We start from the raw sequence: 13,940 nt of genomic DNA on the forward strand, positions 1-13,940 counted from the left end.
GGCCTGGCGGGCACCTGCAGAACCTGGGCCTCTTCTACGAAGGCCTGGCCCAATTGCTCTGGCATTTATGGTCTATAATACCAGTCTGTGCTCCACTTGCTACCAGCTTATGATTCTTAAATTGTACAATATCATCTTTTCTCCCCATCTGGATTGTAAATTCAGAGGGCAGTTTCAAGCTTCCTGGTCCTCTGATAGTCCCCACTGGGCTATGCTAGTCCCTAGGACTAAGGAGCAAGACTGTGCTGGAGTTCTCTCCAGGCATAGCTTGGATGGCTTGGGGACAGGGACTGTAAGTCAATAACAAACAAACCAAATGACAGTGGCCTGTTCCAGGGGCCCAGCATCAGTGTCCAGAGAGGACACACCTGGACAGGTCTGCCCGGCCCGTATCCCAGCTTGTGCACTGCGGAGGCCCAGATGGTTAGGACCCCAGTTCTCAGCCCCTGCTCTCTTGCTCCCACCACTGAATGGAAGCCTACCCACACCTTCTCTGCCTTCTTCTCCCATTTCTGCTTCTTCCATGTCTTCTCCACAAGTTAAACAAGCAACAAGTAAGCTTTTGAGAGCACCGCTTTCCAGCAGGAGACCAGCCTACTGGCCACTGTGTCTCTGGGCAAGTAAGCCCCAGGGGACCCTGCAGGCCAGATCCCAGAGTCCCCCACATCATCCCCAGCATTTTCCATCTGAGTCTAAGTGAATGAATGATGACTCAGGAAAAGAGCAGGAGAGGTAGAAGGCCAACACTGGTGAGATTTCGGCTTTGCAGAGGAAACTTTAAGAAAGGGAGAGAGAAGAGGCGAGAAGACACCGAGTTCAGGACCCTGTGCCGCCCCCCAGCCCCACAGCCTGATGGGGGAGGAGGCAGTTCTGCAGAACAGGTGAACATACCCCCACACACTGCCTTCACTAGCTATTCTCTGTAAGTCCCCAAGAAAAAGTTATATAAGGAGGAAACACATAGCTCTAAAGGCAAGAAGGAACTGTGTTCAGCCTGGGGTATTTAATTTAACAAGGGGCTGCTGGGGAACAAAGCCACAATTCAGCATCAGTCTTGCGTACAGAAGAGACAAAGCATCATTAGAGGAAACAGTCACACACGGGACCTACGATCGATCACCATGCATCTAGAATCCAGCTGGGAAAGTCTGCTTACTCAGCCCCACGGGTCCCGAGGTCTCCTCTTCCCGGATGCGGGGCTCTGAGATGCCGGATGCACGGGACGCAAGTGACAGGAGACACGCAGCTCTCTCGGCTCTGACAAATCCGGCTGCCTGCCTCCAAGGACCCATCCGAGAGGGGTTTCCCAACCCCTCAGCACAGGCAATTTCTAGGGTTTGGCTGCTCTCTGGAGCCACTGCCACTGCACGTCTGCAACAGATGGGGACCGGGGCTGGGCGTGTTCCCAGTCCCCAAAGCAGCGCAACAAGCGGCTGGCAGACAGCATGAGCTGGCCTGAAACAGCGCAGCGACAGTCCGGTTGGCTGGAGCTGGTTTGTTGTTCCAAACGCAGGCAGAGCCTGGGCAGATCCCCTGGCTGATGGGACTGCAGCAAACTGTCATTACCACCTGTGTCGGGCCTGCCTTAGCGTAGCACAGGCAGCAGCAGGAGGGAGGGCTGAGCCGAGCTTTACAAACACAGGCAGCAGGGGTAGGTTAGAGACAGGCAGGAGCCCAGGCCAATGATGCAGCAGCTGAGGCATCTGGGCTCCAAGTCCTCTGGCCACAGCCCCCCACACTGTCCTCACCTAACTCATCCAAGGCTGGTGGACCTCTGAGACCTAAACCCCTTGGAATACCCTGTCCTTGGAGTATAAAGCACTCAGTCTTTTTCTGTCATAATGGTGGCTACGGTGTCCTGCAAGGCTCTTCTGGTGGAAGCCCCATTAATATCTGGCTGCCCAGCTCCAAGCAGACAACCCACAGACCCCCAGGAGGCAGCATGGCCTCCACAGGTATTAAGCTTGCCTTTTATTCTGATGCTTTGATATCTGGGACCTTGCTAAACCTGGAGGGACTGTCCCTCCCCCCACCAACCGATTCCTAGAGAGAGAACACGATGCACCTGTGAGCTTGTTTCTTCTGGTGCAAACCACAGACCCAGAGCCTCACTCCCACCCCCACCTCCTCTGTCATACCATGGGCCACTTTCCTGGGCCCTAATCATCCCAGAGCAGGGACCACACAAGTAGAGACTTTGCCGATACCCAGAGCACATCAGCACTGTTCAGACTGTCTGGTCTCGAGCCTGCTCATCCTGCCTCACTTGTCCTTCCCACGGGAAGCTTCACTCCCGCTGTTTCTCCGGGCTTCGTCAACCCCCCGCCAGCTCCTGGCACTGCCCTTTGCAGCCCTGTGTGCCCCACTCTGCCACCTGCCTCCAGGACCTGTGAGTAGAATAAATTTCTTATTTTCTCCCAGGAATTTCTGTATCTTCCTGTCCAGATTAAAACAAATTCTGGGTACCTTTCCAACAATGCTCTAAGAAGCAAGCTGGCTAGGAAAAAAATGGAATGGAGTCCTGAAGGAGAAAGTTGGGGGTCTCCGTTTCAGGACCCTGCAATGTTCATCGTTAAATTAAACTTGCTGATGACTTTGAGCTTCTCAGCAATGGAGGAATGGTTTCAAAAGTAAAGTATTTAAGTGGAAGAGGATTTGTCTGAGATGCTGTCACATAAAAGATAAGTTTCAGTTGGCAAATTTGTCATCCAGGTAGATGGTGGCCATGAAAGGTAAGGAAGGCTGCACAGAGAGGTAGCAAAATAGCATTGCATTGGTGTCTACCGAAGTTCAAGGGCAGGAAGACCACTATGGGACTTCTAATGGGATTGGAATTTTGTGGCTTTTCCTAAGGATACTTTTAGCCCAGGAGAATAACAGGTAGTTCTGTTCCTCTGTTGGTCAGTCTGGAGGGGTGAGGGACAGGGGCGAGATTTCTTTAGGAACCAGGCACACTGAGGCTTGGCCCCCATTCTGGCTGCCACAAATACCTGATTGCCTAAGAATGTCGCTCAAAACTGGAGCCCCCTATATTCGTCTTTTTTTGGTCAGTAGCCTGGGCACAGGATTACCTCAAGGTCCTTTCCAGACCCAAGCACTAACACTCTGTGACCACAGCCCAGGTCTGGGCCACCACTCCATCATTTCTCCTAGCCTCAGTCCTTTCTCTTCAAAAACAAACCGGGTAGAAATGCTCAGTCTGTGCACCTCCCAGGGCTGCTGTTGGGGTAATGGTTGAACAAGCATTTGGACAAAAATAAGCATCAGCTTGGGATGTGCAGGATTATTCTGGAAGCAGAGGGTAATGCTGGTGTAAATGCCGGGCTTAGCAAAAAGCCGGTGAGTGCGGCCAGTCCCCTGGGCCTAGATGCGCAAGTGGCCAGCCTGAGGTCCAGCCAAACTCAATATTTTCCACTGTTGGTTCTGAGTTAACTTTGCAGGGAAGCTGGGCTTGTTTTATTTTCTGTGTGCTGTATTCCAAAGCATACAAACAAGCCTGAGAGAAAAAAGCCTAATTGGTTCTGCTTAGAAAAGCTGGAAATGCCAGGGAAATGGGTGCTACGACCCAAAGGATTTGGAGGCTTGCTGCACTCAGAGATGGGCATCCAAGAGGGACTTTCTGCGGTTCCGACAGCCAGCAAGTCCGTGTCTCTGGTCCTGGTGCTGCTCACTAGCGACCGAGGAGCATAAACTGGCCAGCTTACTTCTAACCCCAAAGAGGTTTACTAGCTTCACCAGCGTTAAGCTGCTCCGAAAGACTCCATTATGGTTAGGTGCTCTGTGTTTCCCCTTCCGGTTCTTAGCTTGCTCAGCTTCTCTCCTTAGAAGGTAGAAGTCAGCTCTCTCGAAAGACAAAACCCAGAAGATGGAAGAGACTAGTAAAGCCTTGTCAAACGGCAGAACCAAGAAATTAGTTTCACTAGCTCCGCACTGCCCAGCAAGCACCTCGTCAGTGTGGGACATAGCCCGGAAGGCCCTGGCTACAGTCACCCTTCTCAAGCAGAGGCTGAAGGGGCCCCTGGGATCCCAGGAAGACTCTGAGCCTCTGCAGATCTCCATTCTTGGAAAGTCCCATGCACTCCCTAGGCCCCTCCCCAGCCCCTGTATGATGCTCCCAGCCTCTTTCCACAAATGGGTGTCTGAGCGCATCTCTAATGCCAAGCACCTCGCATGGGCTATTTCAGTCTGCAAAGCAGGTAAATAAGTACAGGGCTACATGATCAATAAGGAAGCTGAGGTGACTCAGAGAGGCTGAGTCACCCAAGTTAGAGAACAGAGAAGTCACAACAGCAGGATACGATCACAGCTGCTCTAAGGCCCAGCTCTGTGCTGATACCCCATGAAAGGTATAACCTTTCTTTTCTTTCTTTCCTTTGCTTATTTGCATCTTCTGCAAATAAGCTTCCCATGGCCAGGCTGATTCTGTAATTAAAAATAAGAATATGTTCACATTCTCTGAGTCGAGATACCTCACCCTAATGATGGGAAATTGTCAAGTATGCACTGATCCAGTCATGCGGTGTTATCAAACTACACAACATAGTGACCTCAAAGACTTGCAAAATGACAAAGTAAATGTGGCAGGAAAATCTCAAGCCCGCACAGTGTTGCCGGTTCTGTGTAAGTGGCACACATGACTAAAGCCAGGGGCACACATGTATGCAAAGCACGGGTCACAGACCCGGGTCAGGTTCCCAGCATCAGAAACCTAGCAAGGACCTTTGCTGGATCCTAAGCCATCTTTGGCTACAAGCGTGAATCAAGTGCTGTGTGCCAATCCCACATTTCTGGGAGAAGGCCTGGCAGTGCACAACCTCACAGCCACTGTCCTAACACCAGTGGGACCTGCAGCCCTGTCCCTGGCCATGATCAGGCCTTCAGGGAACCGGCAGAGAGTGTGTAGAAGGCTGCAGCTGACCTGGAGTTGAGACATCACTGAACCAAGACCAACCAAGAACCTGCCCCTGGGCCTCCTTATCAGGTGTTGTCATCATCTCTGTCCTTGAAGCCTGTAACCCTGGGCCACACAGTCTGTGCTTGGGGGACCCAGGAGCCAGGACAGCAGAGCTGATGCTAGTTACTTATTACTGGGACACCACACTTGACACCCAAAGTTACAAGAGGAAAGGCTTGTTCAACTCACAGTTTGTAGAGGTTTTAGTCCATAGTTGGCTGGCTTCAAAATAGGGCGGCATGGTAGAAGGGAATCACAGAGGAGAAATGGTCCATGACAGATGGGCACAAAGCAGCAAACTAGCAAGCAGCTGCAGCCAGCCTGAATTCTGTCCCTTTATTTCCATCCAGGCTACAAACCTATAGACTAATGCCACCCATATCCAAGGAGAGGCCTCCATTATCCACATCATTATTCCCAGGAGGACATCCTTAATCCGCATTCACACACACTAATCCAGCCACCTTCAAAATCCCCACCTATGCATGCATGAAGCTTTGGGAATAATCTAGACGCAAGCCATAAAGAACACTGACACAAGAGGGGTCCCCTGACTGAGTGCCTGCCTCCTGGCTTCCCCAGCCTCATCCGGCTCTCACTGGGAAGCAGGTGGGATGGGAGAGCAGGCACAGCATGGGTGACTTTCTGGGAGTGGCATTTGAAATCTACTTTGGCAAATGGGATGCCAGCAGGGAGACACTTTCTGCATCAAATTGGGCAGCTTGGTAGCTTCTGAAATACTGTGCCTTGGAACCAAGCCAGAGAGGCCCACTCTGCCCACAAACATCCTCGATAGGCAGCTGCTTCATGGTGGAATGTAGTGGCCCAGCCAGCTGGAGGATCCGGCCGCCCAGTGGCCTCCCCGGCTACAGCTCTCAGCTCTTGAGGCTCACATGACACCATCCCACATCCTCCACTCCAGGGGACCTGCTGCTGAGCTGAGCGATTAAAAGAATCGCTTTTGGGCAGAGTTGCAGCTCAATAATAGTGAGCTTGCCTGGCAGGTGCAAGGCCCTGGCTTGGATCCTCAGCACCGCAAATAAACACATACACCCCATGTGGAGTGAATCTGCCAATGGCAGTGGGGAACCCTCCTCTGACCCACAGAGCCTGCGTCTAAGACCCTCTGAAGGGACTGGGCAAGTCTGGTTCACACGTTCCTTTCATTGTAATCCACCACTAGCTCCTGAGGCTTGCAGGGACAGACAGTTCTTCGACCTCCAGCTTTCTGGAGAGCACCAATATTTACCAAGGGAGCCAGACTCTGGGTTACAATGACATTCGGAATCATTAAGATCTAATGGATTGATTTAATGAGGAGGAAACAAAAATCCTCAACCTTCCCCGTAAAGGGTACCAATATCTTCTTCCATCACCATGTACTCAAGTTCACCTTGAACCCAGGGTAGCCCTCCTGCCTCAGCCTCCCCAGTGCTGGGATCACAGATGCACACCACCAGGCAACTTCAACACCAATTCTGAACACCTATCACTCCTAAGAAACAGGAAGGAACTGCTCCAGCCACAGCCTCCACAACCTTGAATGTGAGACCGAGCCAGTTCCCTCTACGCAAAGTACAGTGGCTGACTTGAAGCACAGACTCAATTTCACTGAACAATTTCACACTAATAAGCTTGCATAACTCCATGACCGCCAGGGCAGTGCATTGCCTGTGGTGACACAGCTGGGTGCTGGGGGACAAGGCCAGGGCCTAGGCACCTGATTTACTCACAGTATCACTGACACATTCAGAGTAAAGAAGACACAGCATGCTTAAGACTCTGCCAAAGCCTCGACGCCTCTGGTATCACCTTCATCCTGCCCATCCCAGCCCCCAACCCCAGGGACTCTGCCTCAACTGATGCCACGCGGTTCGTAGGCTCCCAGCATCTTATCTTTGAGGTCCCGCCGTCTGGCTCCTGCACACACCGTTTCAAATGTTCCTTATCTCTAACTAAATGTCTCACACAGGTTCTTTGTTCAATCCAGACCTGGGCCAACACCCAGAGACCAGTGTATTTGCTGTCAACAGAAACAGGCGGGCACCTGGACGACCCCACTTTCTTTTGTTTCTTAAGCAGAAACAATATGGTTACCCTTGCTCTATCTCTCAACACTGCCCCTCCTGACAAACAGCTACTTATAGGACCCCCAGCTAGGTGCCAGTTTCACACTGGGACACGAGGAAAACAGAAGAGAGACTCCCATCAGTCCTTCAGTACTGAAGTCCTGAAGGAGAGAAGCTGTGGAGATCAGGAAGAAGCAGGATGGAGTCAGGGCAGCTCCTGTGTGGTACAGATAGCAGCCATCACAGAAGTTTCCAGAAGGAAGGGCCTGCTTTGGAAGAAAGTCATAGTGAAGGGCTTTGTGAAAGAAGTAAGGCCGAGGCGAAGGTAAGCAGAATTAGGAAGACTGAAGACACTGGAGTCCTCATATGTTGTAAGGCCCTAATACCTCTTCCTTCTGCAGTCTCAGAGACACTGGCAACATTCTAGAAGGTTCTGGAAGGCTCTGGAAGGCTCACAGAAACTAGGTTTTTTTTGCAGCAAGAAGCATGAGTTAGGCCCACTGACAACCAAGGGCTGACGGGCTGAAGCAAGAGCTGGTGTGTCTTAGGCAGCCACTCAGACAGCACTAGACAATTGTTTTCTACAGGCTGCCTTCCACATCAGTGCCCTGAGCCAGCGTGTCCTCATTAAGATAGGGTGAGTTCATCTCCCTGAGCACACCATGAAGGATGAAAGCCCTTACTAACTCCCACATTTCCACAGGATCAAATTCCAGCTTTACCATTTCCTAGCACTGTAGTGTGTGAGCCATTAACCTAAGCCTCAGTTTCCTCATCTGTAAGATGGGATTGATAATCATTACACTGACCCAACAGGGCTTTTGTGCAGATTAAATCAGAGCCCCCACATGTATTCTGTTCTGGAAATTCCGCTACGGAAAGTAACACAATCCGTCCTAATGATGTATGACTTGGGCGTTAGACAAGCTCTGTTTAGTGATCTCTATGGTGACAATTGCCAATGGGGAGAGCCACAGAGACTCTGAACCTTCAGAAAAGGTAGAAAATGGCCGACAGTAAACAAAGAAGGTTCTGGAAACACACTCTTGCCAATGCCTCTGGGTGATATGATGTCTGGGCCAGAGCTAAGGCCAGAGCAGACACCCTGAGCTGGGAAGCCCCTCGCGCCGTATGCCCGGGCCTCAGCAGGGCCAGAGTGTTGGGGAGGATTCCAGTGGCTTTGCTGTCCTGTCCATCTCACTCCATCACCCAGCTGCCCACAATGCTGAGCCAATGCTTCTCCTGGGTCCTGGGCAGATAGAGGGTGTCAGTACCGTGACTTGGTGGCTATGTGTGGCCAGGCCATTAGGATGTGACCAATGCCTTCCTTTCTCACAAATGGTTCTTGGAGAGTTAAGTACACAAATCCAGGGCAGAAATGTTCAGCCTTGATTTAAAAATTAAAACAAGAGAACCATCCTGTAGCAGTTTATCAGTGCAGGGGAGTGAAGGCTGCTGGGCTTGGCAGTGTGGCCGAATGTCCAGGTCTGCCAAGAGTCCACAGTGTGTGGTGGGCACAGTGCTGCTTCAGCTGTGGGCCTGGCTCTGACCTCAGGCTTGTCACAAACAGAGGCAGTGCCTTGGGCACAGAGCCACCTCCCTTTCGCACCAGGGCCAGGCGTGGCCACTCTGGCAGCTGGCTGTGGACCTAGAGAAGGAAGCACAAGCAGAACAGGAAAAACCTGTATGCAGCTGGGTTAGCTACTGTAGTGATTCCATGGCAGTCATTTTCCAAAAATTGAATGAAGATCAAAATTTAAGCAGAAACTTTTAAAAACGTTTTTTGAGGGGTTATTGGAGATTTGAACCAAAGGCTTTACATTGAGATACACCCCCAGCCCTTAAAGAAATTTAAAAAAAATTTTTTTTTGGTACTGGGGATCAGACTCACAATCTCACGCTCGGCAGACAAGGCGCTTATACTGCAGGGCTAAATCCCTGGCCCTAATTTTTAAAATTTTGAGATAGTTGCCTAGTTGGGGCTCCAATTTGCATTCTCCTAACTCATCCTCCCAGACTGCTAGAATTAGAAGAAGCATGTGCCACCACCTCCAGCTATCATTTTAAAAGAAGACTCTTGCTATTTACTGTAGATTGGATTGTGTGCCTCCCAAAGATGTATGTTGGGGTTCTAATCCCCACACCTCAGAACAGGACTTCACTTGAGAGGCTATTGAATTCGGTTCCATTAATGATTGCTCACCCTGTGAGGTCATGTGGGGGTGGAGACCCCTCTGCCCTGTAAGGGTCTAAAGGCCCAGGAAACGGAAGCAGGGTCTGGAGCTGTGGACCCTCTGTCCAGCCAGTTCGCATTCATCAAACCATCCATCATCCACTGGGCACCTCCGGCAGATGTTATCACTGGCAGAACAGAGGCGGAGAGGGCAGCAGGAAGATAGGCACCTACAGTCTGCTTCAGGGGCACCTTAGCTTGGCCCTGTAGACCTTCCCTGGGGCTGAACCCAGAGCCACTCCCCAAGGGCACTGGCTGGAAAGAGGTTACCTCCAATCCCAGCCAAGTCATTTGTCTCAGTTTGGAGGGAACCTCAGAATTTCTGGGGCACACTTTGAAAAAATAGATCTCAGAAAGGCCAAAGCAAAATTTCTGGGGCTGAAACCTAGGTGACACTGACCCACACCCCTAAAGCCCACTGCAATGGCCCAGCCAGCTCACTGCAAGGACAGGAAACAGAGAGAAAGGCACGCTCAAGGTCCCATGGTGACTTTCGGCATGAGTTGGAGGTCAAACACAAGCAGTTTTTGAGCAGGAAAAATGCAGCCAGAAATCTGAGCTTTCCTTGAAGAAGGACTCAGCTTTTGATGTAAACTAAGACATAATCGCTGGGACCTCGGTTCTTCAAGGGCACTGGAGTAAGTTGTCCCCTGTCCAGAATATTGATAATGTTCCTCAGCTCAGGAAGCAGCTTGGCTGTGAGTGTGAACTGGCTCAGGTCAAAGATCCCCATACAGGCTGTGTCATCTCTCCTTTGCTTTTCCCTCTGTCATTCTGCCTACTTCCTGACATCTGTGTTCTTAGAAGATGCACATGTGATTGGCCCACGCGGCCTGTGCTGATGTCATGCTTTGAGAACTCTATTGCAGATGATAGAATTCAGCCAGTGGTAGGGATGAGGACCTATCTACCATCCCCAAAGTGTGTCGGGTTTAATCTGCAGGGACATCCTGATGGGCCGCCACACGCCCTCAGGTCTCAAGAGCCCTGCCCTAAGGACACCTTAAGAGCTGTCCTGTGTCTCTCCCCTCTTGTCTCTGGTGCAGTAATGACCCAGGAGGGACTGCACTTTCAGCCTCGGGCTCTCACATCGGACAGGATCTGGAGCGATGCCACTGCTGAACACATAGTGTTAGGAGTCACCTTCTGTCATTGCTAAGTGCTGAGAACTTGGAGGTCACTTGTCACCCCAGTGTATCTCAGCCAATGCTGGCCATTTCTCTCCTCCCTCTACCTTTCTCCCTGTCTTCTGATTTGCCTCCCTGGTCCCTGGGAGAAAGTCACTTCTTACAAGAGTTACTCGGTCTGGTACGGCTGTCCAAACCAAGTTTGAATGGAGGGAGCCTTTGAGAGCAAGAAACATGACGTTTTGTTTTTCTTCAGCAAATTCATTTAAGAGGATTCTGTAATCGTGGGTACGTTGCATTCATGTTTTGGATCTTCAGCAACATCTTAAAACAATATGACAATGGTGATCTTGCTGTCAACACTCCTCATCCTTCACCCTTGGAGGGACCCCCAGGCAATACAGCACAAAGATAAAAGACAAAAGCCGCTATCCAGGCCATTCCTGCTTCAGGGGAAGAAGTACACCTGAGAGCTTTTTGGTCTAAAAGACCAGTGCTTTTGACTCCTGCGGGAAGCTTCCAGCCTGTCCTTGTTTCCCCTTCCCGCCCCCAATTCCCTCTCTTCTGCCCCCCAAAATTAGAGCTGGGCACAGTAGTACACGCCTGAGATCACAGTACTGTGAGAGGCCAAGGCAGGAAGATTGCAAGTTCAAGCCCAACCTGGGCAAGTTAGCAAGATCTTGTCCCAAAAACTAAACAAATAAATTTTTAAATTTTTAAAAAATTTAAAGGGGCTAATGTCTTACTTTCTCTCATTGCTGAGACAAAACTACCTGACACCCAAAGTTAAAGGGGAAAAGATTTATTTAGCATACAGTTTGTGGAGACTTCCATCCCTCATCAGCTGTGTCCAATGTGAGGTGGCTTGGCAGAGGGACATTCCAGAGGAGCAGCAGTCCGTGGTGGCAGAAGAAAGCAAAAGCAAGCAAGGAAAGGAAGGGACAAGTCTCTTTCTGTCCCTTATGTTGTGCCAGTCTACCAGGATTAGGGGGGTGCCGATCCAGTCAGTGGACCATCCAGCAATCACCCAGCCTTAATCCCAGCACTGCACCACAAATCCGTCACACACTCTAGACTCAGCCACCTCCAGAAAAAAGCAAAAAACATCTAAAGCTGCATGAAGCCTGGAGGGGGACATCTAGACACAAACCAAAATACTTGGAGAGATATGCAAAGGCTCCAGGACTGGAGGGAGAAAAGAATAAGCAATGAACTAGCAGCTTCTCAGTTAGCAGTCAGGGTGACGGTGTTCAGTTTGCCTAGCACTGGCTCAGTTCTGACACGGAAAGACTCAGGTTCCCAATGTCCCTGTTTTCCCCCAAGAACTCCAGCAACTCCCTGTGGTAGGTAGAGAGCCCCTCCCGTCAGCTGTCCCCTATACCAACTGTCTGTCCCCATCCACACCTTCCTCGCACCTGTCCAACTCCCAGTCCCACTAATGGCACCATGTCCTCTTTCCACGGTCCAGCTCCCTGGCAAGGAGGAGCTTCCTTCCCATCTTGCCCTTCCTCTCTCTCGGTTCTGTTTATGAGGTGAAAAATTTACCCCAATAGTAAAGAAGACAGCTAGAGATTGGTATTCATCAAAGAAAACTAATTACTCTAAAAGATAATAAAAGTTCCAAAAACCACATAAGTAGCAAGACTAACACATCCCCAGTACTTTGGGACTGTCTACAAGGCCTCTTAAGCATTTCTAGAACATTCTCCATTGATCTTCATCCTCCTTTAATCAAGCCTGCTTTTCATAACATACCACTTTTAAGACTAAAGAAAGATACGATTGCATTATCATTTATCTCTCCTGCTTTATAAGTACTGTATCCATCCATCCATCTGGCAAGATGTTTCCCCATATTGCAAAGTATGGCAGACTGCGGTCACAGGCCAGGCTTGATTTCCTACCAGCCAAAGAGAACAGGTCAGAGAAGCCTTCAGGTAGAAGGCCAGAGCCACAGCCTAGGGAGAGACCAAGAGGCGCAGTGGTCACCATGCCATACTCAACCCCAAGCTCTGCACACCCCTGGCTCTTCAGCCTCAGAAGGCACTGGAATCATCTAAGAACTAAAAAGAAAAAACAAAACAAAACAGCCACAGGATCTGGTCTGGTCTCAACATTTCTAATTTAATCGATCTGGGGTGCAGCACAAGGTGGGATTTTGAAAAGCCCCTTGGCGCCAGCAAAGCACAGACAAATGGCACAGGCTACAAAAGGTATCAAAGTCACTTTGGAGCAGGAGGAGCCCCGAGGACCCAGGTGCGCTGGGATAACCCATGCACTCAAAAAGGGAGCCCTGATCAGTTTAGCCCCTAGTCACTTGCCCACGGACCCTGAGACAGGTTCCAGGGGAGACTGGGAGGACACCCACCAAGTCCTGGACAATGAGGAATGGGGCTGTCCTAGAAGCAGCCTACCTTTAACCATCTCTGTGTGGCTCCTGATCAGTGGTAGGAACACAACAAATACTTACCGAGTAGCTGATTAGCTTAATGTGTGCGTGAAAAAGAATGGGGATAGAAGTCACCTCACAAAAGCCTGTGGTGCTGGAAAGTCTGGCAACGGAACAGGAAAGAGAGGAGGAGGTTTCTGCAGCTGAGAAGCCTACGGACAGATCTGGCCTCCTCCTACCCCTTCTCCATCCCCAAAGGGCCTTTGGCCTTGCCCAGCCATGAACTAAAGCTCCTGGCACCAGTGTACATCTGACGTGTTCCAGATGCATTAGGGAGACTTCAGGTCGCCAGAAACCCAGGCGACACCAGAAAACATAAAAGCTGGACATCATCAAAATTAGAAATGCTTATGCTTCCAAGAACTCCATCAAGAAAGTGAAAGACTTTCAAAATGTGCCTCTGCTACAGACCCATACATACAATACATAAAGAACTCTCAACTTCAGTAATAAAAGCCCAATTTAAAAATGGGCAAAGAATCTGAAAGGTTCTCTCTGGGAAAAATGTATAAATGGCCAAGAGGCTCAACGATGTTAGCTGTCTGAGAAATACAAATCAAAACCACAAAAAGTCACCACTTCATACTCAGGAGGAGCAGCAGGACAAAAGACAGTTACAAACACCGGCAAGTGTGTAGAGAGCTGGAATCTTTACGAGCTGTGGGAGGAGGGGAAAGGGTGCAGATGGTTTGGAAAACTGGAAGCCCCTCACAAGTTAAACCTAGTGTCCTTCTTTCCTAAGTACATGCCCACGAGAAATGAAACCATGTTCCCACTTAGAAACTTGCACACAAATGTTCATAGCAGCATTATTTGTAATGGCTGAAATGTGGAAATGACCCATTTATCCCCAAATGGATGGATGAATTCAATGCAAAGCCCCACACCAGGACTGGGTGATGTGTGATGGGAAGGGAAGGAGACATGGTTTGATGGATCCTTTTACCAGGCTTCAGGCAGTCATGGGGCCGAGGATGGACTGGAGAGTTGTGGGTCTAGCGCAGGTGGCCTGGGAAGCCCCTAGGAAGATGGAGTTGACCAGAGGAAGCCCTGTGGGCACCATCCCTTAGCATGAGGCAGGCAGCCAAGTGTTTGCCAAGGCTCCCTA

At 50.2% G+C, this 13,940-nt stretch overlaps 1 protein-coding gene across 12 annotated transcripts in view; it reads right to left on the minus strand.

Moving 5' to 3' along the window:
* Window positions 1-13,940, minus strand: part of Prkag2 (protein kinase AMP-activated non-catalytic subunit gamma 2) — a 240,127-nt gene that overhangs the window by 193,920 nt on the left and 32,267 nt on the right. The window contains exon 1 of one of the 12 annotated variants that reach the window (XM_063250773.1): window positions 1,157-1,601. The exons of 8 other annotated variants lie outside the window; for them this stretch is intronic. In XM_063250773.1, coding sequence (XP_063106843.1) covers window positions 1,157-1,292 — 136 coding nt within the window. In that variant the 5' untranslated portion in view covers window positions 1,293-1,601. Of the gene's footprint in view, window positions 1-1,156; window positions 1,602-5,143; window positions 5,522-13,940 lie in introns of those variants that run through there. 3 more of the 12 variants (XM_063250774.1, XM_063250768.1, XM_063250767.1) reach the window with 3 other exon arrangements.

Source organism: Cavia porcellus, unplaced genomic scaffold (assembly GCF_034190915.1).
Source record: "Cavia porcellus strain 051 isolate PalLab524CR breed Dunkin Hartley unplaced genomic scaffold, mCavPor4.1 scaffold_6, whole genome shotgun sequence".
NCBI lineage: Eukaryota > Metazoa > Chordata > Mammalia > Rodentia > Caviidae > Cavia > Cavia porcellus.